At 42.7% G+C, this 24,545-nt stretch overlaps 1 protein-coding gene across 3 annotated transcripts in view; it reads left to right on the top strand.

The window, feature by feature from the left end:
- Positions 1-24,545, top strand: part of arap2 (ArfGAP with RhoGAP domain, ankyrin repeat and PH domain 2) — a 288,224-nt gene that overhangs the window by 246,303 nt on the left and 17,376 nt on the right. For 2 of the 3 annotated variants that reach the window (XM_061913586.1, XM_061913587.1), the window contains exons 24-28: positions 6,370-6,447; positions 9,851-9,925; positions 10,603-10,720; positions 17,060-17,188; positions 17,271-17,407. In XM_061913586.1, coding sequence (XP_061769570.1) covers positions 6,370-6,447; positions 9,851-9,925; positions 10,603-10,720; positions 17,060-17,188; positions 17,271-17,407 — 537 coding nt within the window. Of the gene's footprint in view, positions 1-6,369; positions 6,448-9,850; positions 9,926-10,602; positions 10,721-17,059; positions 17,189-17,270; positions 17,408-24,545 lie in introns of those variants that run through there. The other variant, XR_009808512.1, reaches the window with a different exon arrangement.

Here is a 24,545-nt window from a genome sequence, read left to right as displayed (position 1 = left end):
AATGCACCACACATTTTCAATGGAAGACAGGTTTGGACTAGAAGCAGGCTAGTCTAGTATCCGCACTCTTTTACTATGAAGCCACACTGTTGTAACACGTGGCATGGCATTGTCTTGCTGAAATAAGCAGGGGCGCCCATGAAGACATGTTGCTTGGTTGGCAACATATTTTGCTCCAAATCCAGTATGTACCTTTTAGAATTAATGGTGCCTTCGCAGATGTGTAAGTTACCCATCCCTTGGGCACTAATACACCCCCATACCATCACAGATGCTGGCTTTTGAACTTTGCACCTATAACAATCCGTATGGTCCCTTTTCTCTTTGTTCCGGAGGCGACGACGTCCAGTTTCCAAAAACAATTTGAAATATGGACTCATCAGACCACAGAACGCTTTTCCCACTTTGCATCAGTCCATCTTAGATGATCTCGGGCCCAGTGAAGCCGGCGGCGTTTCTGGGTGTTGTTGATAAATGGCTTTCATTGTGTATAGTAGAGCTTTAATTTGCACTTACAGATGAAGTTACTGGCAGTGGTTTTCTGAAGAGTTCCTGAGCCCATGTGGTGATATTCTTTACACACTGAAGTTGCTTTTTGAGGGATCGAAGGTAGAAGGCTACGGGCATTCAATGTTGGTTTTCGGCCTTGCAGAGATTTCTCCAGATTCTCTGAACATTTTGATGATATTACAGACCGTAGATGGTGAAATCCCTAAATTCCTTGAAATAGCTCGTTGAGAAATGTTCTTAAACTGTTCGACAATTTGCTCAGGCATTTGTTCACAGATTTGTGAATGACTGAGCATTTCATGGAAGCTGCTTTTATACCCAATCATGGCACCCACTTGTTCCCAATTAGCCTGTTCACCTGTGGGACGTTCCAAATAAGGGTTTGATGAGCATTCTCCAACTTTCTCAATATTCTTTGCCATTGTGCCAGCTTTTTTGAAACATATTGCAGGTATCAAATTCCAAATGAGCTATAATTTGCAAAAAAAACCCAATGTTTTCCAGTTTGAACATTAAGTTTCTTGTCTTTTTAGTCCATGCAATAGAATATAGGTGGAAAACGGATTTAAAAATCATTGTATCGGTTTTTATTTACAATTTATACAATGTGCCAACTTCACTGGTTTTGGGTTTTGTACATTTAAAACACTACTTTGTGGTCTGGATCAGGGGTTATTAACATTTTTTACCTCAAGGCCCAACTTTTCCACTACAGACATGGCTGGGGCCCACTCAAATATTAACACTGAATTAGTTATCTTTATCTTTAGCATATTCAATAACTATAATTTACTTAGAGTTTATAGCCTTGTTAAATGATATGAAACCATGTGTGGGTTCTTCCGAGGATGTCGTAGTCATAGTGGTTTGTGCAGTCCTTTGAGAAATTTTTGATTTGGGGCTATATAAATAAACATTGATTAATTGATTGATTGATCGATTGATTAAACATTACTTAACACATGAACCTTAGGCTTAGGTCAGGCTGATTAGAAAAAAAGTATAGATAAAATGTACTGAATAAGACTCATGAATAACTAACGTATTTAAAAACGTATTGTGGAGGTGCTTCCCCAGTGGTTTCTTTGGACCACCAAACATCGACACAAGAGCCCGGTTCAGGTTAACAGTACAGGTTTATTCTTTCAACAATGTCTCTGTGTCGCTTTTCAGAAATTGTCTTTTTGTGACTGTCCGTCTTGCTATCGCTCTCCCCCAGCTCCCACCACGTCTCTCCTCCCGGTTGCTGCTTTATACAGAGCCACAAGTGATTAGATAACAAGGTCCAGGTGGGCCATCTATGCACCTGTCTTCGAGGCCGGTCCTGGCACACCTGCTTCGCTGCAGGCCCGCAGGCCACGCCCCGCTCCACTCATCTCGACCGCCATACGCAGACCGGTCGCGCCTACCCCCCCACCCTGTGAGGGAGCGGGCGAGGAAGTCGGCCACGGTCAGTGGATCACTCTAAAATTGTGGGGTTGTAAAGCTAGATACCAAAGGGTGATCTGCGCGTTGGCATCTTTCATACGGTGGAGCCACTGGAGGGGTTTGTGCTCCGAGCAGAGACTGAATGAGCACCCTTTGAGGTAGTACCGAAGGGCCGCCCACCGGATGGCGAGGCACTCCCTCTCCACAGTGCTGTACCTCGCCTCCCCGTTGGAGAGCTTCCAGCTGATGTATAGGATGGGGCGATCTATTCCCTCCACCTGCTGGGACAAAAAAACTCCCAGTCCCCTGCCCGACGCGTCAGCCTGCAGAGAAAACAGGAGAGAAAAATCAGGCATGTGCAGGACTGACTCATCGCAAAGGGCCTATTTAACCCTCTCAAACGTCTGCTGGCACTGCTCCATCCACTGGACCAGATCTGGAGCACCCCTTCGGGTGGGGTCAGTTAGGGGGATGCCTCACCTCTTTTTTCGTCTTGGGGTTTGGGCCGGCCGCAATTGCCGCGGTTTTGTCTACCTGCTGGCGCACCTGCCTTCCTCCCAGGTGATACCCCAAATACCGTACTTCCCTACGGCCAACTGCACACTTCGCCGGGTTGGCGTTGAGCCCCGCCTGCCTTAGGGACTCAAGTACCGCCCCCATCCGCTGCATGTGTTCCCCCCAGCCGCTACTCTGGATGATGACATCATCCAGATAAGCGGCCGCGTATGCAGCGTGGAACGTAGCGGGCGCGCCGAACAAGCCGAACGGAAGCGTCACAAATTGGTATAATCCTTCCGGAGTGGAAAATGCTGTTTTTTCCTTGGACTCTGGCAACAAGGGAATCTGCCAGTAGCCCTTGGTCAAATCCAGTGTCGTAAAAAAACGACCATCTGTAGTGACTGGAAAACATGAACAATCATGTTACAGCATTAGCCCACATGTCATATTTTGATTGTACACAGCTTGTGTATGTATTTGTAATAACAAGCATGACGTTTTACATTTATCAACCAATCAATCAACCAATCAATCAAAGGTTATTTATATAGCCCGAAATCACAAGTGTCTCAAAGGGCTGCACAAGCCACAATGACATCCTTGGGTCAAATCCCACATCAGGGCAAGAAAAAACTCAACCCAATGGAGTACAATGAGAAACTGGTGCAATGGACGTCGAGTGGATCTAGCATAATATTGTGAGAGTCCAGTCCATAGTGGGGCCAGCAGGAGATCATCTTGAGTGGAGACAGGTCAGCAGCACAGATCAGCCCACATCATGATCAAGCGACTTGGGACGTTTTTTCCAGTTAATTTTTGGCCATTTATTTTGGCACAGCTTTGCTCCAAGTTCCACATTTGCAGCGCCAATTCTTGCTTAGACTTAGACTTAGACAAACTTTAATGATCCACAAGGGAAATTGTTCAACACAGTAGCTTAGTTACAATGATGGAAAGTGTAAGGATGGAAAGGACAATGCAGGTATAAATAGACTAGGTATAGCAATGTAAAATATAACCAATCTGCGAATATAAACAATATATACTAATCATGTGTACAGTATACAATATATACAGATATGATATGTCTATAACATATATACAATATATACCAAATGCTATGTACACTATCACAGTATATTTGGCAGCCCCAGCATAAAAAAGAGAGTAAGTCCAGCAGAAAATAGAATATAGACATTAACAACAAAGAGAAGTAGCCGACATAGAAGGTGTCAGGTAATAGGCGGATATTATCTGTTGCTGTATGGGGAGTGATTATACAGCTGGATGGAGTGTGGAATGAAGGAGTTCTTGAATTGCACAGTGCGGGAAGGAAGCTGAAGGAGCCTGTTGGAGTATGAACTCCGCTGTCCCTCAATTGTCTGGTGGAGTGGGTGGGAAGGATTGTCCATGATGGCCAGCAGTTTGTCCAGTGTCCTCTTGTCCCTCACTGATACAAACGCCTCCAATTGCAAGCCAATAGTTTGGCCGGCTTTACGGATCAGTTTATCAATCCGGTTTGAATCCCTTTTGCTGGTGCTGCTCCCCCAACAAACCACAGCGAAGTGAAGGGCACTGGCCACAACAGACTGATAGAAGATCTCTAACAGCTTGCTGCACACATTAAAGGACCTAAGCTTCCTCAGGAAAAAGAGTCTGCTCATTCCCTTCTTGTAAACAGCATTGCAGTTGTCCTTCCAGTCCAGACTGCTGTTCAAATGAACTCCAAGGTACTTATATTTCCCCACCACTGCCACCTCCCGGCCCTGGATCTTGATGGGCTCCAGCGGGGTCATACTCTTCCTGAAGTCGATGACAAGCTCCTTGGTCTTGTCCACGTTAAGGACCAGATGGTTTGCCTGAGACCACTCCACAAAGTCAGCAATCAGTGTCCTATACTCCAATTCCCGTCCCTCTCTGACACACCCGACCACCGCAGAGTCGTCAGAATATTTCTGCAGGTGGCAGAACCTGGAACTGTACTGGAAGTCTGAGGTTTACAGGGTGAACAGGAAAGGAGACAGGACAGTCCCCTGTGGAGCACCTACACCACTGACCACAGTATCCGACAGGGAGCTCCCCAGTCGCACAAACTGGGGCCTGTCAGACAAGTAATCAGTGATCCAGGAGACAATGGATGAACTGACACCCATCCTGAGTAACTTGTCACTCATCAGAATTGGCTGAATGGTGTTAAAGGCACTGGAGAAATCAAAGAACATGATCCTCACAGTGCCCTTCCCACCATCCAGGTGAGAGTGAGCACGATGCAGCAGGTAGATAACAGCATCATCCACTCCTACATGGTGCTGATATGCAAACTGTAGAGGATCCAGGGAAGGAGCCACCAGGGGTCTCAGCTGTTCCAGAAGAAGTCTTTCGAGGACCTTCATGACCTGGGACGTAAGGGCAACAGGTCTGAAGTCGTTCAAGCCCGATGGGCTGGGCTTCTTGGGCACCGGCACTATGCAGGATGTTTTCCATAGCACTGGTATCCGTTCTAGCTTCAGACTCAGGTTGAAGATGAAATGGAGGATCACAGTCAGCTGAGCAGCACAAGTCTTTAGTACCCAGGGCTTGACTCGGTCAGGGCCTGCTGACTTGGCTGGATTGACTCTCTCCAGCTGTCGTCTCACATGTCCTGGTGTCAGGCACACCGGGCTGACTTTCTCAGTGGGGGAGGGGGGAACAGCAGTGGCAGGTATCAGAGAAGGAGTTTGTGTAGAGATGTTCAGGGGAGGTGTGAAGACAGGGGTAATGGGGGGTGGGCCAGTAACGGGTGCATTGCTAAATCTGTTGAAAAACAAATTCAGCTCGTTGGCTCTGTCTGCACCCCCATCCAGCAGTTTGGCTTTGTTGTTAAAGCCTGTGATGGCTTTCATGCCTTTCCACACATCACAAATGTTGTTTTGCTGGAGTTTAGCCTCTAGCTTCCTCCTGTAGGCATCTTTCCCTTCTTGCAGCTGGACTTTAAGCTGCCACTGTATCCTCTTCAACTCGTCCCGGTCACCGCATCTGAAGGCTAGCTTCTTTTTATCAAGCAGCACCTTTAGCTGGCTGGTGATCCAGGGCTTGTTATTTGGGTAGCAATGGACAGTTTTTGTAGGGACGATGGAGTCCTCACATAAATTGATGTAATCTGTGATGCAGTCTGTGATGCTGTCAATATCTGTCCCATGGGGCTTACAGAGTACTTCCCAGTCTGTAGACTCAAAGCAGTCCCGCAGGGCAATGCATGCCTCCTGCTTCCGTCTGCTCCAACGTTTCACCTTTTCAAGCGGCAGTTCATACAATGCGCCGAGTAAATAAGTTCTGGCAATGCTAAAAATGACCTAAATATTGTACATATTACATATTGTTATGAATGTGTCTGTCACTATAGTAGCAGATTTGCAGTGTGTGTATAAAACGTTGATGGAGGGTTTTAAAGTTGCATTGCTGCCCCTCTGGCATGGAATACAACTAACAAAACTGTAACTCTTTGAACTACTTCCATTTGAAGCCTTCCGTCCTATCTTGAGGGACAGACAGCGTGAGACGTTTGCACAGTGCCTGTGTTTTTAAAAGGTGTAAATCTTAATTGTTTTAGAGTTCCATCACTTTTCTAAAACTACTCTGGTAACTCTTGGCCAGGTCAACCTTGTGAAAGAGATCTTGATCTCAATGGGTTTCTTACCTGGTTCAATAAAGGGTGCATGTCTTTGATGGTTACAATGGTGACTCCCAAGCATTTTTATCATCTTTAAAATCTTAAGAAAAAAAAAGACGTGTGTTCTTGTCCCTCATGGTTGTGCAAAATTACAAAAAAAAAAAAAAGCAGTTTCCCTTTAATTAAACATGTGCAGTAACTTCTCCCTTGTTTTTTCAGCGCTCTTTCCATCAGTTTCTTCAGCATCTGTCGCAATTGATTCCCTACTTGTGCGCTTCCAACAGGTCAATGAAGACCAGGTGCAGCAGATGGAGCGGGAGAATAGCTTCATCACCCGCTGGAACGACAAAAAGGACACCACAGTAAGTCAATCCGAGCAAATGGAAATCACCTACGGGTGTTCTTGTTTTGTTTGTTTGCCGTCTATTGATTTGTCTGCATGCATGGCGATCTCTGGAATCAGGAGCTTTATTGGACTACGTTTCCTAGAAATGAGAAGGCGGGGTCGGTGGCACCGGGGAGAGACGTAGGAGCGTGTGGATTTAGGTTTTGTTTCTGTTAACCTTTTGTCTGAGATTTCATGCCTTGATACCTAACTGTGGAAAACATTTGTAGTGCAGATAACTTCAGAGAGAGAACTTTTAAAATCGCAGGTTATTGTTTTTGGAAAAATACAAAAAATGGACGGCTGTTAACATTTGGAAACAGCTTTTAATAAATAAATAAAAATTAATGGAGAGGGGGTCCTGACTGAGGCCAAGGAAGAAAAAAACTCATAGCGATAGCATGCATAAACATGTGTAAGAGGGAAACATCAAAGGACATTAAAAGAGCAGAGCTGATGCAACCAGCTGCCACTCCTGCAGTGCCACTTCTACACAGCCACTAAAGTAAATCAATTAAATAAAAAAAAAATCAACCAATAATATACATAGTGCACCTATGATTGCAGCATGCATGGACAAGCAACCGAACAAAAACATAATTTCAACACCTACACACACTGTGGTGGCCTCTGCGGTGTTCCACGCCATCGTCTGCTGGGGTGGGGGGAGCATGGCCAGAGACAGGAGCGGACCCAACAAAGCAACCAAGAGAGCCGACTCCACCCCTCGGCCGCCCACCAACTCTCGGCCAGTGTCCAGTCCGCATGAATGAGCGAGGATGCGTCCAACAAGACCGAGGCGTCCGATACGCACTCATTCAGTCAAGACACCGTGAAGCCCGTCCTTCCCGGCGCCCAGTGCCAGCTCCACAGCCCTGTCCCTTCAGTTTCTCCAAACGGACTCCGGTGTGGCAGAGACCCATCAGCTGGTCCCCACGGCCAAAAGGCTGCCAGGAGGCAGATCCAGAAATCCACAAAACAAGCACTGCAGAAGTCACGAAAGTGCCACTCCTTGACGCACAGTTCCAAAGGGTCCCGAACCAAAAGGCAACCCCCCCCAAAAAGAAAACCCCATGAAAAAAAGAGAGAAACATCGGTAACATAAAAGGATGACACAAGAGCACACAGCTCCTGCCACCAGGGACGGCGTGGCGCGGTGGGAGAATGGCCGTGCGCAACCCGAGGGTCCCTGGTTCAAATCCCACCTAGTACCAACCTCGTCACGTCCGTTGTGTCCTGAGCAAGACACTAATTCCAGCGATCCTTGAACTCATTGTTTGTTAGCATGGGAGAATTTTTTTACATGCAGTCACAGAAAGACATGTTTTATGCCACTGTGTCTCATTTTGTCTACCAAACGTTTTATACTGTGTGAATGCAGAAAGTTAAGTTAAAGGTAAAAGACCAATGATGGTCACACACACTAGGTGTGGAGAAATTATCTGCATTTGACCCATCACCCTTGATCACCCCCTGGGAGGTGAGGGGAGCGTTGAGCAGCAGCGGTGGCCGCTCCGGGAATCATTTTTGGTGATTTAACCTCTTAATTACAGCCCTTCATGCTGAGTGCCAAGCAGGGAGGTAATGGGTCCCATTTTTATAGTCTTTGATATGACTCGGCCGGGGTTTGAACTCACAACCTATCGATCTCAGGATGGACACTCAAACCACTAGGCCACTGAATAAAGGTGAGCTTTGTTGATTTTATTGATTTGCTGGAGTGCTTATCAGGCATATTTGGTCAATCCATGACTGCAAGCTAATCAATGCTAACATGCTACATATTGCATCATTATCTCTCGTTTGTAGGAATGTGTTGAGCTCGTTCAATTTCCCTTTACTCATATCCTCGGTGTATTAATTTATATTTGCACTTCCGGAAATGTCATATAAAAAAATATACAACATAAAGTAGCAAGAAACACATCAATAATGAATAAAGCAAAGCACGTTCTAGACCAAAAATCACTTAATATTCTCTACTGCTCGCTAGTTATAGTGCGGAAATATCTACAAAAGTCAGTTAGAATAATACATAATGTTGGATATAGAGAACATTCAAACCCTTTATTCATTGAATCGAAAATATTGAAATTCCACGACTTAGCGAATTAAAATCATACAAAAGCAAAATACAACCTGCTACCCAAGAATATAAAACAATGCTTCTCAACAAAAGAGAAATATAATCTTAGAGAAAAATGTAATTTAAAACATTTGTACGCACGTACAACACTTAAGACCTTCAGTATATCAGTATGTGGAATTAAATTATGGAATGGATCAAGCAAAGAAATCATACAATATACTGATATAATCCACTTGAAGAAACTAACCAAACTTAATGTATTTACAAAGTACAAAGAAGAAGAACCATGATAAATATTCTGAATGTATTTCATCCATCCATTCATTTTCTAGATAATCTTACTCATCTCACCATGTGAAATATAACTTCAATAATTACTATGTCTGTCTTTATTTATTTTTAATGTTATTAGTTACGGATTATATTGTGAGTACATTGAGAACAGGAAGTGAACAAAAGTTTTTGCAACTGCTATGTAAAGGAAAGGGAGTAGGATTAAATAAGCTCTGCTTCTTCCTTTTCCTTTTCAAACATGTTGAATAGAGAAACTTGAAATTGTGATGTATCATGTTGTATGCATGCATGTTCCAAATAAACACAAACTCAAATTTAAGCATATGCTCGGCAGATGAGGAATTATCTAATGATAAAAAGAAACCTTTGTTAAATTAAAGAGAACTGACTTAACAAATGTTAAAGTACCAATGATTGTCACAAACACACTAGTTCCTCTGCATTTGACCCATCCCGTTGTTCACCCCCTGGGAGGTGAGGGGAGCAATGGGCAGCAGCAATGGCCGCGCACGGGAATAATTTTTGGTGATTTAACCCCCAAATCCAACCCTTTATGCTGTGTGCCAAGCAGGCCATTTTTATAGTGTTTGGTATGACTCGGCCGGGATTTGAACTCAGAACTCATCTCAGGCCGGACACTCCAACCACTAGGCCACTGAATAGATGGCCTAGTCTGTGTATAAATGTTCAACCTAGTGGTTGAACATTTAAACACATCCATATTTATACTAGAACTGAATAGTTTGATGAAGTTTTCTCTGCCATATCTGATTCCAATGATCTTAGTTTAGGGAACACTATTAACCATGCTGGGTTTTGTGCCCAGAGCCTCAGAGACGACCTTTGCTTCCCTACAAATCTTCCAGCCTATTTCCCTCCTCTGTTCTTCCACTCTCACTTGAAATTCATGCCACGTCAGGGAAGAAATTTAGGCCAAAAGCCAATTAATGCTTTGTTTTTTTAATGGAGCCAATATCTTCCCAACCTGTCTCTGCAGTTCTCGCCAGCAGGGGACTTGATCTTTGAGGTTTACCTGGAGAAGCGAGAGCCGGAGAACTGCTGTTTAATCAAGGTGCGTACATGCATGTGCGGCGAGTGTGTTAGTTAAAGTTAAAGTACCAATGATTGTCACACACACACAAGGTGTGGTGAAATTTGTCCTCTGCATTTGACCCATCCCTTTGATCAACCCCTGGGAAGTGAGGGGAGCAGTGGGCGGCAGCGGGGCCGTGCCCGGGAATTATTTATGGTGATTTAACCCCCAATTCCAACCCTTGATGCTGAGTGCCAAGCAGGAAGCCAATGGGTCCAATTTTTTTTTTATAGTCTTTGGTATGACTCGGCCAGGGTTTGAACTCACAACCTACTGATCTCAGGGCGGAACCTCTACTAGGCCACTGAGTAGTGGAAACGAGGCGAAGGTTGACAGAATCGGGCGGAGGCATTTGTGGTTTTAACCTGACGGGATTGTCTCCTCTGAACATAAGTCAGAAACGAGCTAATCAAAGAAACGTCTGATGTAATTCTGCAAATAATTGTGTTTTGTTGCACGGTTTCTGCTTGTGGACTCTTGGCAGTTGCCTACAAAGTGATGCTCGGAGGCAGTAGCACAGGTAGCGCTAATCCCAACGCTGCCTTTATAAATATCATAATCAAATATTCAATGGCTCTTCATAGCATGTGTTGCGTGGAAATAGTCAAAGATTTCCTCATTAATGGGGTTTATGTTGTTTTTGTTATTGGTGGCAGGTGTCGCCCAGCATGCGATCGGCGGAGCTGGTTGAGGCCGTGCTGAGCATGAGGAACCTCGTCTTTAGTTCTGATGACTTGTGGACCACGTTTGAAGTCATTGAGAATGCAGAGTTAGGTACTGATGAACATTTCTCTCTGATGTATGTAAAGAATACTTTTTACTTTAATACATTCTGGATCGTTCAAGTGCGCCACTGTAGTTACAGTCATGCGGCCTCCCAGAGCGCACCTTTGGTGTGCTCAAAATAGGTTCTCTAGTTTAGATAGCGCTCCTAAATTCCAGAAAAGGTGACACAGGTTATAGCTCTGTGTTGCATTTTCAACAACACAGCAAATACCACAGGTTGGATGTGCGGTAAATGGGTGTCTCCATGGTGACAGCCGAGAATACATGCAAAAATCTCATTTAAATAGGGTGGTCTGCGCCCTATTTAAATAACCTGAGATCTTTTGAGATCAGGCCCATAATGTGTTCGGCTTTAGGACAGAGATCAGTTCAAAAAAGGTATTTATTTAGACTTACACACATTGTATTGATCCACAAGGGAAATTGTTCCACACAGTAGCTCAGTTGGATGGAAAGGATAATGCAGGTATAAAGTACACCAAAAATTTACTATAGTAGCAATAAAACATATAACATATGTAATATTTACATATTAACTATACAATATATGATATATACTGATATTATATAATATATGCAATATATAACAAATCCCAATTACCATGTCCAATATAACAGTGTACAGTGTCGCATAAATACTGGATACTGGACGCTGCAGGTTTGTAACAGCTGCAGCAAAAAAATAGCAGAAAATATACATTATAAACAAAGAGAGATAGCAAACATAGAAGCGATCAGGTGATAGACAACTATCATCAATTTCTGTATGGTGAGTGATTATAAGGCTGGATGGAGTGTGGTATACTGTTAAGTTATCAGTAAAGATTTCATCAGACGTTGAAATGTGCTAACTGTGAACAACATTTCTATGTTAAATATGTTCCCTCAGGCCAGTAGTGTCCAAACTCTTTCACTGAGGGCCCACATCGGGCTAAAAAATTTGGCTCATGATCAAAAGCAGACTGCATGTAAAGTAATAATATAGAGCTGTAAAGTTTTGTATATATATATATATATATATATATATGTAGGTGTGGGAAAAATCACAAGACTACTTCATCTCTACAGAACTGTTTCATGAGGGGTTCCCTCAATCATCAGGAGATTTTAATGGAAGCATTCACATACAATGGTTTATATAGGGCACAGAGTGGGTGGGTACAGGCAGGCGTAGGGTGTGGTGATTGGCTCATGTGTTACCTAGGAGGTGTTTCCGTCTGTGGCGGCATGTTTAAATGATTTCACTGCGCTTGTTGAGGGATGATAGATCTGGATGATATATAATAAACAGTTTCTCTCTCCGCTGCTTCACAGGCCGCTGGATGTAGCCGGCAAAGTATTCCCATGCTAGCTAGCCGATCTAGCAAGCACGCGTCATTCAGTCCAAAACGGCCCGACCTATCCACATTCAGAATTGTCTGGCGGTCGTAAGTGATCCCGAAGTGACCACGCTGTAAGCCAGCCATGAAATTTGCAGAATTGTCCGGTATTTTTGCCAAATGTTCCATCTTTACCAACAGCCCCTCCACGCCGAAGTCCGTCCTGGCGCCGCCATCTTTATAAGAAAAGGCGTTAACAAAATAAAAGCATGTAAACAACATACGCAAATACGCGATAAAATAATTGTCGGCGTTAATAGATTGATGAGTTAACTCGTAATTAACGCATTGATTTGCCCACCCCTAATATATACACATTATATATGTGTGTGTGTGTGTATATATATATATGTACACACACACATTCTATATACAGTGGGGCAAAAAAATATTTAGTCAGCCACCGATTGTGCAAGTTGTCCCACTTAAAATGATGACAGAGGTCTGTAATTTTCATCATAGGTACACTTCAACTGTGAAAGACAGAATGTGAAAAAAAAATCCAGGAATTCACATTGTAGGAATTTTAAAGAATTTATTTGTAAATTATGGTGGGAAATAAGTATTTGGTCATTTCAAACAAGGAAGATCTCTGGCTTTCACAGACCTGTAACTTCTTCTTTAAGAAGCTCTTCTCCACTTGTTACCTGGAATAATGGCACTTGTTTAAACTCATCTGTATAAAAGACACCTGTCCACAGCCTCAAACAGTCAGACTCCAAACTCTACTATGGCAAAGACCAAAGAGCTGTCGAAGGACACCAGGAAAATAATTGTAGACCTACACCAGACTGGGAAGATTGAATCTACAATAGGAAAGTAGCTTGGTGTGAAAAAATCAACAGTGGGAGCAATTATCAGAAAATGGAAGACATACAAGACCACTGATAATCTCCCTCGATCTGGGGCTCCACGCAAGATCTCATCCCGTGGGGTCAAAATGATCATGAGAACGGTGAGCAAAAATCCCAGAACCACACGGGTGGACCTGGTGAATGACCTGCAGAGAGCTGGGACCAAAGTAACAAAGGTTACCATCAGTAACACACTAGACTGACAGGGAATAAAATCCTGCAGTGCCAGATGTGTCCCCCTGCTTAAGCCAGTGCATGTCCAGGCCAGTCTGAAGTTTGCCCAGAGAGCACATGGATGATACAGCAGAGGATTGGGAGAATGTCATGTGGTCAGATGAAACCAAAATAGAACTTTTTGGTATAAACTCAACTCGTCGTGTTTGGAGGAAGAAGAATACTGAGTTGCATCCCAAGAACACCAAACCTACTGTGAAGCATAGGGGTGGAAACATCATGCTTTGGGGCTGTTTTTCTGCTAAGGGGACAGGACGATTGATCCGTGTTAAGGAAATAATGAATGGGGCCATGTATCGGTGTAGGAATGTGTTGAGCTCGTTCAATTTCCCTTTACTCATATCCTCGGTGTATTAATTTATATTTGCATGTCTCATGACACATTATCTGCATGTAATATTGGCTGCATTTCTTATAGTTGTGTGCCATGTTGTTCCAGACCACAGCAAACGTTACCCAGCTTGCAAAGGTTGTAATTAATCCATTAGAAGGAAGACAGACTGCAGTTTTCTTAAACTTGGACACACACATCTATACTTTTGGCCATTCTAAGACAGTAATTTTCAGAAATACTCGTCCTGTGAGAAGCATCCATTTTACTAATGATTTACAATGTTGCAAAAATGTGTAGAATAAAAATGTAAATTAAACATTTCCGTCAACGAAGATTTGCGTCAGCCTTTGATAGTTTGATAGATTTTTTTATTTATTTATTTGGTCACAACATTTTGGGTTGCAGCCAGCACGGTGGTGAGGGGTTAGTGCATCTGCCTCACAATACGAAGGTCCTGAGTAGTCCTGGGTTCAATCCTGGCTCGGGATCTTTCTGTGTGGACTTTGCATGTTCTCCCCGTGACTGCGTGGGTTCCCTCCGGGTACTTCGTCTTCCTCCCACTTCCAAAGACATGCACCTGGGGATAGGTTGATTGGCAACACTAAATTGGCCCTAGTGTGTGAATGTGAGTGTGAATGTTGTCTGTTTATCTGTGTTGGCCCTGCGATGGGGTGGCGACTTGTCCAGGGTGCACCCCGCCTTCCGCCCGAATGCAGCTGAGATAGGCTCCAGCGACCGCCTGCGACCCCAAAAGGGACAAGCGGTAGAAAATGGATGGATGGATTTTGGGTTGCAGACTCTTGGACTAACAGGTTCTGATTTTGAATACTGAATATTGCCAAAAGGTTTTTCTTTTGTCACTTACAAACTAAAAATGTACCAGCAGTACCACCTTAGTAGTTCCTAAAGTCCACTCCACGTCTCCAAAGACCTCCTGCAGAGACGATTAATCTTGTGGCGTCAATGCAAAAAACAAGTCACTTTTAATGATATGTACACCAATGAATTCCCACATCATATGTCATAATTTGCCTATATCCTCCAGCGCTGGGAGTTGACCCACTTCCTCCAGTCTTGCTGCATTGAGGCGCAGATCTCGATGCCGCCACTGAAGGAATATCTGAGTTTGGCCGTCAAGTTCAGCGACAGTCCCTTATGTTAGTTGGACTCCTCACATGTTCCCATATAAGACAGGAGGCGGACTGTGAAGGCGATTCTGATGGGTCCTAAAAGCACTCGTTAGGCATTTGAAGGTAGCTGCAAATAAACTGTTAAGAAGGACAATGGGCAGAAAATGGGGAGCTAATATTTGTCAGGAAACTAATTCCACAGTCTGGAGATTCCGAAGACGATAAAACCGGCTCTATGAATAAGTGATGCCATTGTGGGTCTTTTTACCTCCTCAGGTTATGAATAACTGTAGCCATGGAGGCATCAGAGCAGAATCTGTGCTGCACAAATTAGCGGAGTTCTTGTTGCTGAAAGTATGCACCCTGTCCGCCAATTAGGTGGAGATAATAGGTCTATTTTGCACATGAGTGTGTTTTTATAATCATATCTTGATCCGCTCAAGATAACTTCCCTGTTCGTGAAGCATCATTTTGTTGTGCAGTTCATTAGAATGAGTCAGGCTATTTATAGGTCATGGACACTGTACTTACCCACCCCCTTTTGTGTTGCAAGGCATGTTAGTAAACATGTAATATAGATGTTCTCTATGATGTATATTATTTTATATTTGTTATACCATATTTTCCAGACCATAGGGCGCACCGGATTATAAGGCACACTGCCGATGAATATTTTCGATCTTTTTTCATATATAAAGGCGCAAAGGATTATAGCGCGCATTGAAGGAGTCATATTATTTTCTTTCTACATTAAAACACTTCCTTGTGGTCTACATAACATGTAATGGTAGTTATTTGGTCAAAATGTTGAATAGATCATCTTTTACAAATCATTTTCAAGCCGCTTTTTGACAGTCGCTTCCGGATGCGCTGTTTTGTGGGCGGTCTTATTTACGCGGCTCACTTTCGACAGTGTCTTCTCCCCGTCATCTTTATTGTAGCGGTGTAGCGTGCAAGGACGGAAGTGGAAGAAGTGTCAAAAGATGGAGCTAACTGTTTTAATGACATTCAGACTTTACTTTAATCAATAACGGCGCAGCATCTCCTGATCCGGAAACAACAACAACGCCGGAAATGTGTCCCGTGAAAAACCGTCCGACCGTAACTCTAAATAAATGGGTTACATTTGTATAGCGCATTTCTACCTTCAAGGTACTCAAAGCGCTTTGACACTAATTCCACATTCACCCATTCACACACTGATGGTGGGAGCTGCCATGCAAGGCGCTAACCACGTCCCATCAGGAGCAAGGGGGAAGTGTCTTGCTCAAGGACACAACGGACGTGACTAGGTTGGTAGAAGGTGGGGATTGAACCAGGAACCCCTCGGGTTGCTGGTTCTGGCACGGCCACTCTCCCAACCACGCCACGCTGTTCCCCCACTCTAATAACTAAAGTTCCTTGGGTGAATAATGTCAACTCACTACACCGGTATGTTTTAGCGCTTTCATGGCGAATTTACTGACAGATATAAGTAAGAACTTTACACTTCTTTATATTAGAAATGGCAACAGCGAAGGATGAATGTCACATAACAAGAAGATAGAGAAAAATAAGAAGCTACGGACTACAAAGGCGGACGGGTGCAATTTTTCAGGATTTATGCAGAATTCAAATATAGATCAGCAGGTACCTGAAGGTAAGAAAAGTTGCCTTTGCATAATATTGCCAAACAAAACGCCAGATAATGTCTTACCTTATACACACACCATAATAATACTCGCATGCTTAATGCACAGACAATTCCTCAAGTGATGCGGCTTCATAGCTTACCAGAGTCCTACTAAAAATGTGCTATATTTGCAATGGAACATATCAAATGTTGGCGTTGTTTACTTGAGTCATTTTGCCATTATAGTGCAGTCACACTTATCATTACACCATGTACCAAGTAAAATTGCTTCGAGGTCAATAAGCAAAACCAGATTTATTCCGTACATCAGGCGCGCCGGTTATAAGGTGCACTGTGGAGTTTTGGGAGGATAAAAAAGGATTTTAAGTGTGCCTTAGAGTCCATAAAATACGGTATATTATTATCTTTAGACAAATTGTCAATGACATGTGGAAAGCCATGTTGTTTTAACCAATCTCACTCAAATTTTGTGCCTATCCGACCCGTAAAAGTGTGTACCAAAATTTGCAGGAATTTTGGTAAATTGTGTTAGAAATTTCAAGTCAAAAGACTTGTGGGTTTTAAAAATAGTGCCATCATGTTGTGTTTTTGTCAGACAAACAATACCACATGCAAAACACTCGGGGTGCATGTTTCAACAAAATTGCACCCTTTTGGGTGTAGTAGTAGTAGTAGAAGATACTGTACAAATACTGCACATGGCATCTTATTTGATTTAATTTTTTTACCTGATTGCGTTTTATATTCTTTTGCTTTTGGACAGAGCGGCCGTTGCACCACAGCGAGAAGATTCTAGAGCAGGTGTTGGAGTGGAGCACACTGGACTGTCCTAGTTCTGCTTTTCTTGTTTTAAAGAAGTTTGCAGGGGCTGCAGGAGGCCCTAAAGACAAAGGTAGAAACACATCATTCATTCTAAAAACAGTATATTCATCACATACAGTATTAAGTTTTCATCCCCCCCCATCCTCTCAAAGTGGACCAGAAGCAGCTGGTAAGAGGCGAATATCTTAAGTTCAACGACGGCTGCACCAAACTGCTATCGGGGCACAAATTCCAGGACAAATACGTGGTGCTTCACGCCAAGAAGCTGCTGCTTTACAGAGATATCAAAGTGAGCACTTTTTCATTTTCTGCCTAATCTCAGCACCACATCGCCGGTAAACACTCGTGGCTTTTACCCCGTTTCAACACAGCAGCAGTGTGCCGGGATATTGTATTTTGGATTCTACTTTTAGACACTTGCCCCCTGAAATCCTTGCAGCTCCATCTCCCTGGTGACATAGCTTGACTGTGGTTTTTCAGATTAAGTAGGGAAGAGAATTCCTGCTGACTTCCATAAAAGAATGGCGCTTGGGAAGAGTGTACCAACGGGCCGGCGTTCCCTGGAGGCTATGTCTTCTCTGCAGTTGAAACATGGGATTTGTAAAGGCGTGTGAGGAAGTGTTAATAATTAATGAAGGCGTAGTCAATTCTGGTATGGAGGAATAAAGGAACGGGAATGGGGGCGGGCGAGAGCTTGGGGGACTAGAGTGTGAAGGTTCCTCTTTAAATCTAAATGCTAAGATAATTACGCTATAAATGCAAAGCGATTAATTGATGTTCTTTGCCCTCTCTGATTATGGCCATCTTTGTGTTTAATGCTAATGTGTGAAAGCGGTATTGGGAAATGGAGAGAATGTAGCGATCTCAAAATTTGTGTCAGGTTCAAACACTGACGGCATCTATTAAACAGGACAAGAAGCAAAGGATCAAACCGAGACAGAGTTAAATTTGGCTCAATTTGAGAAGAAACATCTGGTCGGTAGTCTTGTACAGTCTGTAGCACGCTCTGGCAAAAGATTGTACGCCTTCTCCTTTAATTGGACTTTCTCTGACCACATGGCAACAGCTGCTTCTCAGGGACGAAGGTCGTAAACAGTTCACAGAAAAGGTTGTAAACAGATCACAGAAAAGGTCGTAAAACAGTTCACAGAAAAGGTTGTAAACAGATCACAGAAAAGGTCGTAAAACAGTTCACAGAAAAGGTTGTAAAATAGTTCAAAGAAGCGGAACCTGGAGGGGAGTCTGGTCCTGCTTCCTCTTCGCTTTTGTAGTTCTTGGGGAAGACAATATTTTTCTGTTGATTACATTACATGAAAGAAACAGAACATATTCATTTTGCTTCAGCCCCTACACAGTGGAGTTGTACAAGCCTTCCTCTTGGTAGGTTCAAAGACAGCTTTTGTTGTTCTCGCTGGGAACTAATTTCAACACAAAGTTTTTGTGATAACTTAGATACAATTGTTATAATTGTAATAGTTTGTAATTCATATACAAGTTTTCTTGAGTTTATTGCAATTGTAGTCACGTACTCTTAAATGGACAACACGAACCACCCCTTTTTTTAAATGTGTAGGCAAGTTGTACGTCATTGGAAAGCTCATTTTGTTGAAATTCAAATGTTATAGTCTACACAAGGGATATTTAACTAAGTCGTTTTGGGGGCCATATTTCCAGAAAGCTAAGATCCGAGGGGCCAGACTTCTCTCTTCACGAATGGTCTTATATTGTATATTTCGGATAACCATTATCCTCTACAGCAGGGGTCCCCAGAGTCTTTGACTCGGGGGCTGCATTGGGTTAAAAATATTTGGCCGGGCTGTGTTTATATATATATATATATATATATATATATATGTATATATATATACAGACTTAGACTTACATTTGTCATACAAATTTGAACTTTACAGTACAGATAATAGTGAAATTTAGTTGAATTACCTCATTGTAGTGCAGGATTAAAGTGCAATAAGGTGCAGATATAAATAAATAGATTACTGTAAATATATTGCACTTTTGCATATGCATCCACGTTTATGGATTTATGTTATATTGTCTTTATATTCCAGTGAGTTTTAGGCTTCACGGTGGCAGAGGGGTTAGTGCGTCTGCCTCACAATACGAAGGTCCTGCAGTCGTGGGTTCAACTCCAGGCTCTGGATCTTTCTGTGTGGAGTTTGCATGTTCTCCCCGTGAATGCGTGGGTTCCCTCCGGGTACTCCGTCTTCCTCCCACCTCCAAAGACATGCACCTGGGGATAGGTTGATTGGCAACACTAAATTGGCCCTAGTGTGTGAATGTGAGTGTGAATGTTGTCTGTTTATCTGTGTTGGCCCTGCGATGAGGTGGCGACTTGTCCAGGGTGTACCCCGCCTTCTGCCCGATTGTAGCTGAGATAGGCGCCAGCGCCCCCCGCGACCCCAAAAGGGAATAAGCGGTAGAAAATGGATGGATGGATGGATGGATATATATATATATATATATATATATGTATGTATATATACAAGTATATATATTCTTCGTGCACTAATTGACTGAGAGAGCACGCACTTGCCGCGCGATGACGTAACGTTATCGGCGGTAAAATACATTTTTAGACAATATGATTTGCCTGAGCACTGAGACCCCGAGAGTAACAAACGATAGAAAATGGATTAAAAAGGACAGATCTAAAAAAATAAAAATAAATAAATACTTACATATATATATATATATATATATATATATATATATATATATATATATATATATATATATATATATATACACATATACATATATACATACATACATACATACATTACGAAGGTCCTGGGTTCAATCCTGGGCTCGGGATCTTTCGGTGTTCTCCCCGTGACTGCGTGGGTTCCCTCCGGGTACTCAGGCTTCCTCCCACTTCCATAGACATACACCTGGGGAAAGGTTGATTGGCAGAACTAAATTGGTCCTAGTGTGTGAATGTTGTCTGTCTATCTGTGTAGGCCCTGTAATGAGGTGGCAACATGCCCAGGGTGTACCCCGCCTCCCGCCCGAATGCAGCAGAGATAGGGTGCAGCACCCCCCACTACCCCAAGAGAGACAAGCGTTAGAAAATGGATGGATGTATGGATATGTACATATTTTGTTTTAAAGGCCTACTGAAATGAGATTTTATTATTTAAACGGGGATAGCAGGTCCATTCTATGTGTCATACTTGATCATTTCGCGATATTGCCATATTTTTGCTGAAAGGATTTAGTAGAGAACATCCACGATAAAGTTTGCAACTGGAGAAAAGCCCTGCCTCTACCGGAAGTCGCAGACGATGACGTCACATGTTGATGGCTCCTCACATATTCACATTGTTTTTAATGGGAGCCTCCAACAAAAACAGCTATTCGGGCTGAGAAAACGACAATTTCCCCATTAATTTGAGCGAGGATGAAAGATTTGTGTTTGAGGATATTGATAGCAACAGACTACGAAAAAAAAAAACGCGATTGCAATCGCGTTGCATAGAGACGGATTTATATGTTTTGGAGACATTTACTAGGATAATTCTGGGAAATCCTTGATCTTTCTATTGTGTTGCTAGTGTTTTAGTGAGTTTAACAGTACCTGATAGTCGGACGCGTATGTCCAAGGCCGGGTGTTGACGCGCAGTGTCTTGGGGAAGTCGACGGCAGCTGTACAGGAGGCACAAGCTCAGCTGATATCCGGTAAGTGGCGACTTTTTAACCACAATTTTCTCACCAAAACCTGCTGGTTGACATTTGGTCGGGATCCATGTTCGCTGTGATCCATAGTAAAGTTTCAACTCCGTGAATTTTAAACAAGGAATCACCGTGTGTTTGTGTGGCTAAAGGCTAAAGCTTCCCAACTCCATCGTTCTACTTTGACTTCTTCAATATTACTTGAACAAATTGCAAAAGATTCCGCAACACAGATCTCCACAATACTGTGTAATTATGCCGTTAAAGCAGACAACTTTTAGCTGTGTGTGTGTGCAGCGCTCATATTCATAACAGCCCGTGACGTCACGCGTACACGTCATCATTACGCGGACGTTTTCAAGAAAAAAGTCCCGGGTAATTTAAAATTGCAATTTTGTAAACTAAAAAGGCATGTGTTGCAATGTTAATATTTCCATCCATCCATCCATCCATCCATTTTCTACCGCTTATTCCCTTTCGGGGTCGCGGGGGGCGCTGGCGCCTATCTCAGCTACAATCGGGCGGAAGGCAGGGTACACCCTGGACAAGTCGCCACCTCATCGCAGGGCCAACACAGATAGACAGACAACATTCACACTCACATTCACACACTAGGGCCAATTTAGTGTTGCCAATCAACCTATTGATATATAAACTATCAGACTGCGTGGTGGGTAGTAGTGGGTTTCAGTAGGCCTTTAAACTTGAGACTTTCCGCGGGTCGGATTTTGGATGCGGGCGGGCCGTGTCCAGCCCACGGGCCGTAGTTTAGGGACCACTGCTCTACAGTGTAATAACATTCTTGGATGCAAGCGCAGGTTTCAAAGGTTTTACTGTAGTTCAAGCAAAGGTACAAGGGAGTAGTTAAACATGTAGTCAAAGGCAAAAATAGTTTAGCAACAAACAAAGACTAAATGCTACAAAAGGATAGGACCGTGTGGTCAGTCTTAAGTCTTTCACAGTCAAACAACACTGCCTGAGGCAGCCGGGCTAGAAGAGGGTATACATATAGATGTTTAGTAATGAGTCGCAGGTGAGTGTGGAATGGCATTGTCTGATTGGCTGTGAGGCAATGAGCAGATGAGCAGACAGCTGAGTGTAGATGAGGATCTCTGGAGTGAGGGACTGGGCGTGGTCCTAAGATTCAGTGGACATTAGATTTTGGTCTACCTATTTTGTCAGCCTTTTTTTTTTTAAGGAATTCTGCAGAAATGTGATTCTCAGACAAGTTTTTTTTAACTGAACCTGTTGCGAGCCACCAGTCGAATAGCCCAAATTATAAAGAAGAAAGGACCTACAATGGAACCTTGAGGAACACCACTAGTGCAACTAAAGAAGTTGGACAAATGACTCAATTGACTACTGACTGCATCTGAAGTAGACAAGCTACAGCAACACCTTAGTTCCATAAATCACATTATAAAAAATGTGTAGCTGCCAAAATGGAGACTAAATGGGTGCCTTGAGGAACACCTCGGTGATGTAAATCACAAGTTTGGACCGCAGTTTTCTGTTTGCTAGCAAAGTTAAAAAGTCAATGCTCGATCGGCCAATGATAAATAAATGATAAATGGGTTGTACTTGTATAGCGCTTTTCTACCTTCAAGGTACTCAAAGCGCTTTGACACTACTTCCACATTTACCCATTCACACACACATTCACACCCTGATGGAGGGAGCTGCCATGCAAGGCGCTAACCAGCACCCATCAGGAGCAAGGGTGAAGTGTCTTGCTCAGGACACAACAGACGTGACGAGGTTGGTACTAGGTGGGGATTGAACCAGGGACCCTCGGGTTGCGCACGGCCACTCTTCCACTGCGCCACGCCGTTCCTCTGTTCTACAGGAGCACGCTTGTGTTTTTAGCAAATTACTGTAAAAATGTCTTTCTCCCAAGTTTCCAACTAAACTTGGGGGCTGATAAGGTGTCATTCCCGCACTGCAAAAAGTCAGGGTTAAAAAATAAGAAAAAGAAATACAAAAATTAGGGGTATTTTATTTGAACTAAGCAAAATTATCTGCCAATAGAACAAGAAAATTCGGCTGGCCAAGACTTTCCATCCATCCATCCATCCATCCATTTATCCATCCATTTCCTACCGCTTATTCCATTTGGGGTAACGGGGGGCGCTGGTTCCTATCTCAGCTTCAATCAGGTGAAAGGCGATGTACACCCTGGGCAATTCGCCACCTCATCGCAGGGCCAACAACACTTTCCAAAACAAGTAAAATTAGCTAATCTCAATGAACCCCATAATAGATTAAAATAAGTATATTCTCACTAATAACAAATGCATTTTTCTTGGTAGAAAAAAATAGACCTTTTTGCTCACAATGTTGGAAAATATTCTTAAATTAAGTACATGCTAGTGCCATTATCTTGACATAATGATATGTGCTCGGTATCATGATTTTTTTTCATGCTTCAAGTAAGAAATTATTAGTTTGAAAAAGTAGTTTTATACTTGTGAGTGTTGATAACACAGCTTTGCAACAGTTGATATTCTCGTTTCAAGCATGTTTTACTCAATATAGGTCATAAAATCTCAGCAACAAGCTTTAATATCTTACGGAGCTCATTTAGGACCAAAACCCTTAAAACAAGTAAAACACTATAACATAAAATTTGAATTATCTTACCAGACAGAAAATAAGCAAATATCACCCTTATTTGAGATATCTAATCTTACTGAGATTTTAGTTTTTGCAGTGCGGGCAGGATTTGGCCCCAGGGCTGCTAGCTGAACAGCCCTGGCCTACAGTTATAACTTAAAAGCTAAAAAAACACAAATGTTAGCCGAGTCGCAAATATTGAAACCAATTAAACTTACTTTGGAAGCCTCACAGTATGCCAAATGCACATTAAAGTACAGCAAAAGTGGTCCTGTTACATTGACAATGATCCAGTGAATGTTAATAATGAATAAATAACAAGTCTTACTTACTGTATATCCTTAAAGATACATTGACGGACACTGCCATCATTTTCGTTAAATGTGCATATTTTACACACCTAATGGATTGTAACTTTAGTCCATGTTTTTTTTTTTGTAGCCACAAAGGTACCACAACCAATCTGAACTTTGAACTTTTGAATAATGTCTCACTCAACCGAACAGACAACAGTTTACTTTCTCTCTGCTGTGGCACTCCTATATTTTCGTGATAGAGTGATTAGAGCACGTAATTGTTGGTCACAAAAACATATTTTGAAGTTTGGTTCTTTTATGAATTTATTATGGGTCTACTAAAAATGTGACCAAATAATTTGGGTCAAAAGTATACATACAGCAATGTTAATATTTGCTTACATGTCCCTTTCACTGCAATAAGGCATTTTTGGTACCCACTTTGATTCTAGCCTGATTTAGCCATTCCTTTACCACTTTTGACGTGTGTTTGGGGTCATTGTCCTGCTAGTGTCTTTTATTGTTTTTTTTCTGTCTGTCTTGTGAATTGCATGTTTTAGTTTGAAAAGTAACCCTCCTCTTGTTTCAGGTCACTTGCCCTTTCTTTTGTGTCATCACTCTGACGTCATCATTGGTCCCTGATTGTTTCCACCTGTTCCCCATTACCCTCATGTGTCTTATAAGCCTATGCCTCCCTTTGTTCTGTGCCAAAATGTCTCGTTTTTTCGTGCCTTTCTTGCGTCCTGTCCAAGTCTTGCCTCGTCTCTTGTTTGTATACCTTGATCCTGAATCCCCCTAATGATATTTTGAGTTTTCTTTTTCTCC

This window comes from Nerophis ophidion, linkage group LG10, assembly GCF_033978795.1.
Source record: "Nerophis ophidion isolate RoL-2023_Sa linkage group LG10, RoL_Noph_v1.0, whole genome shotgun sequence".
In the NCBI taxonomy this organism is placed as follows: Eukaryota; Metazoa; Chordata; class Actinopteri; order Syngnathiformes; family Syngnathidae; genus Nerophis; species Nerophis ophidion.
Note: the sequence above shows the minus strand (reverse complement) of the source record. Positions and strands in the feature narration are given on the sequence as shown.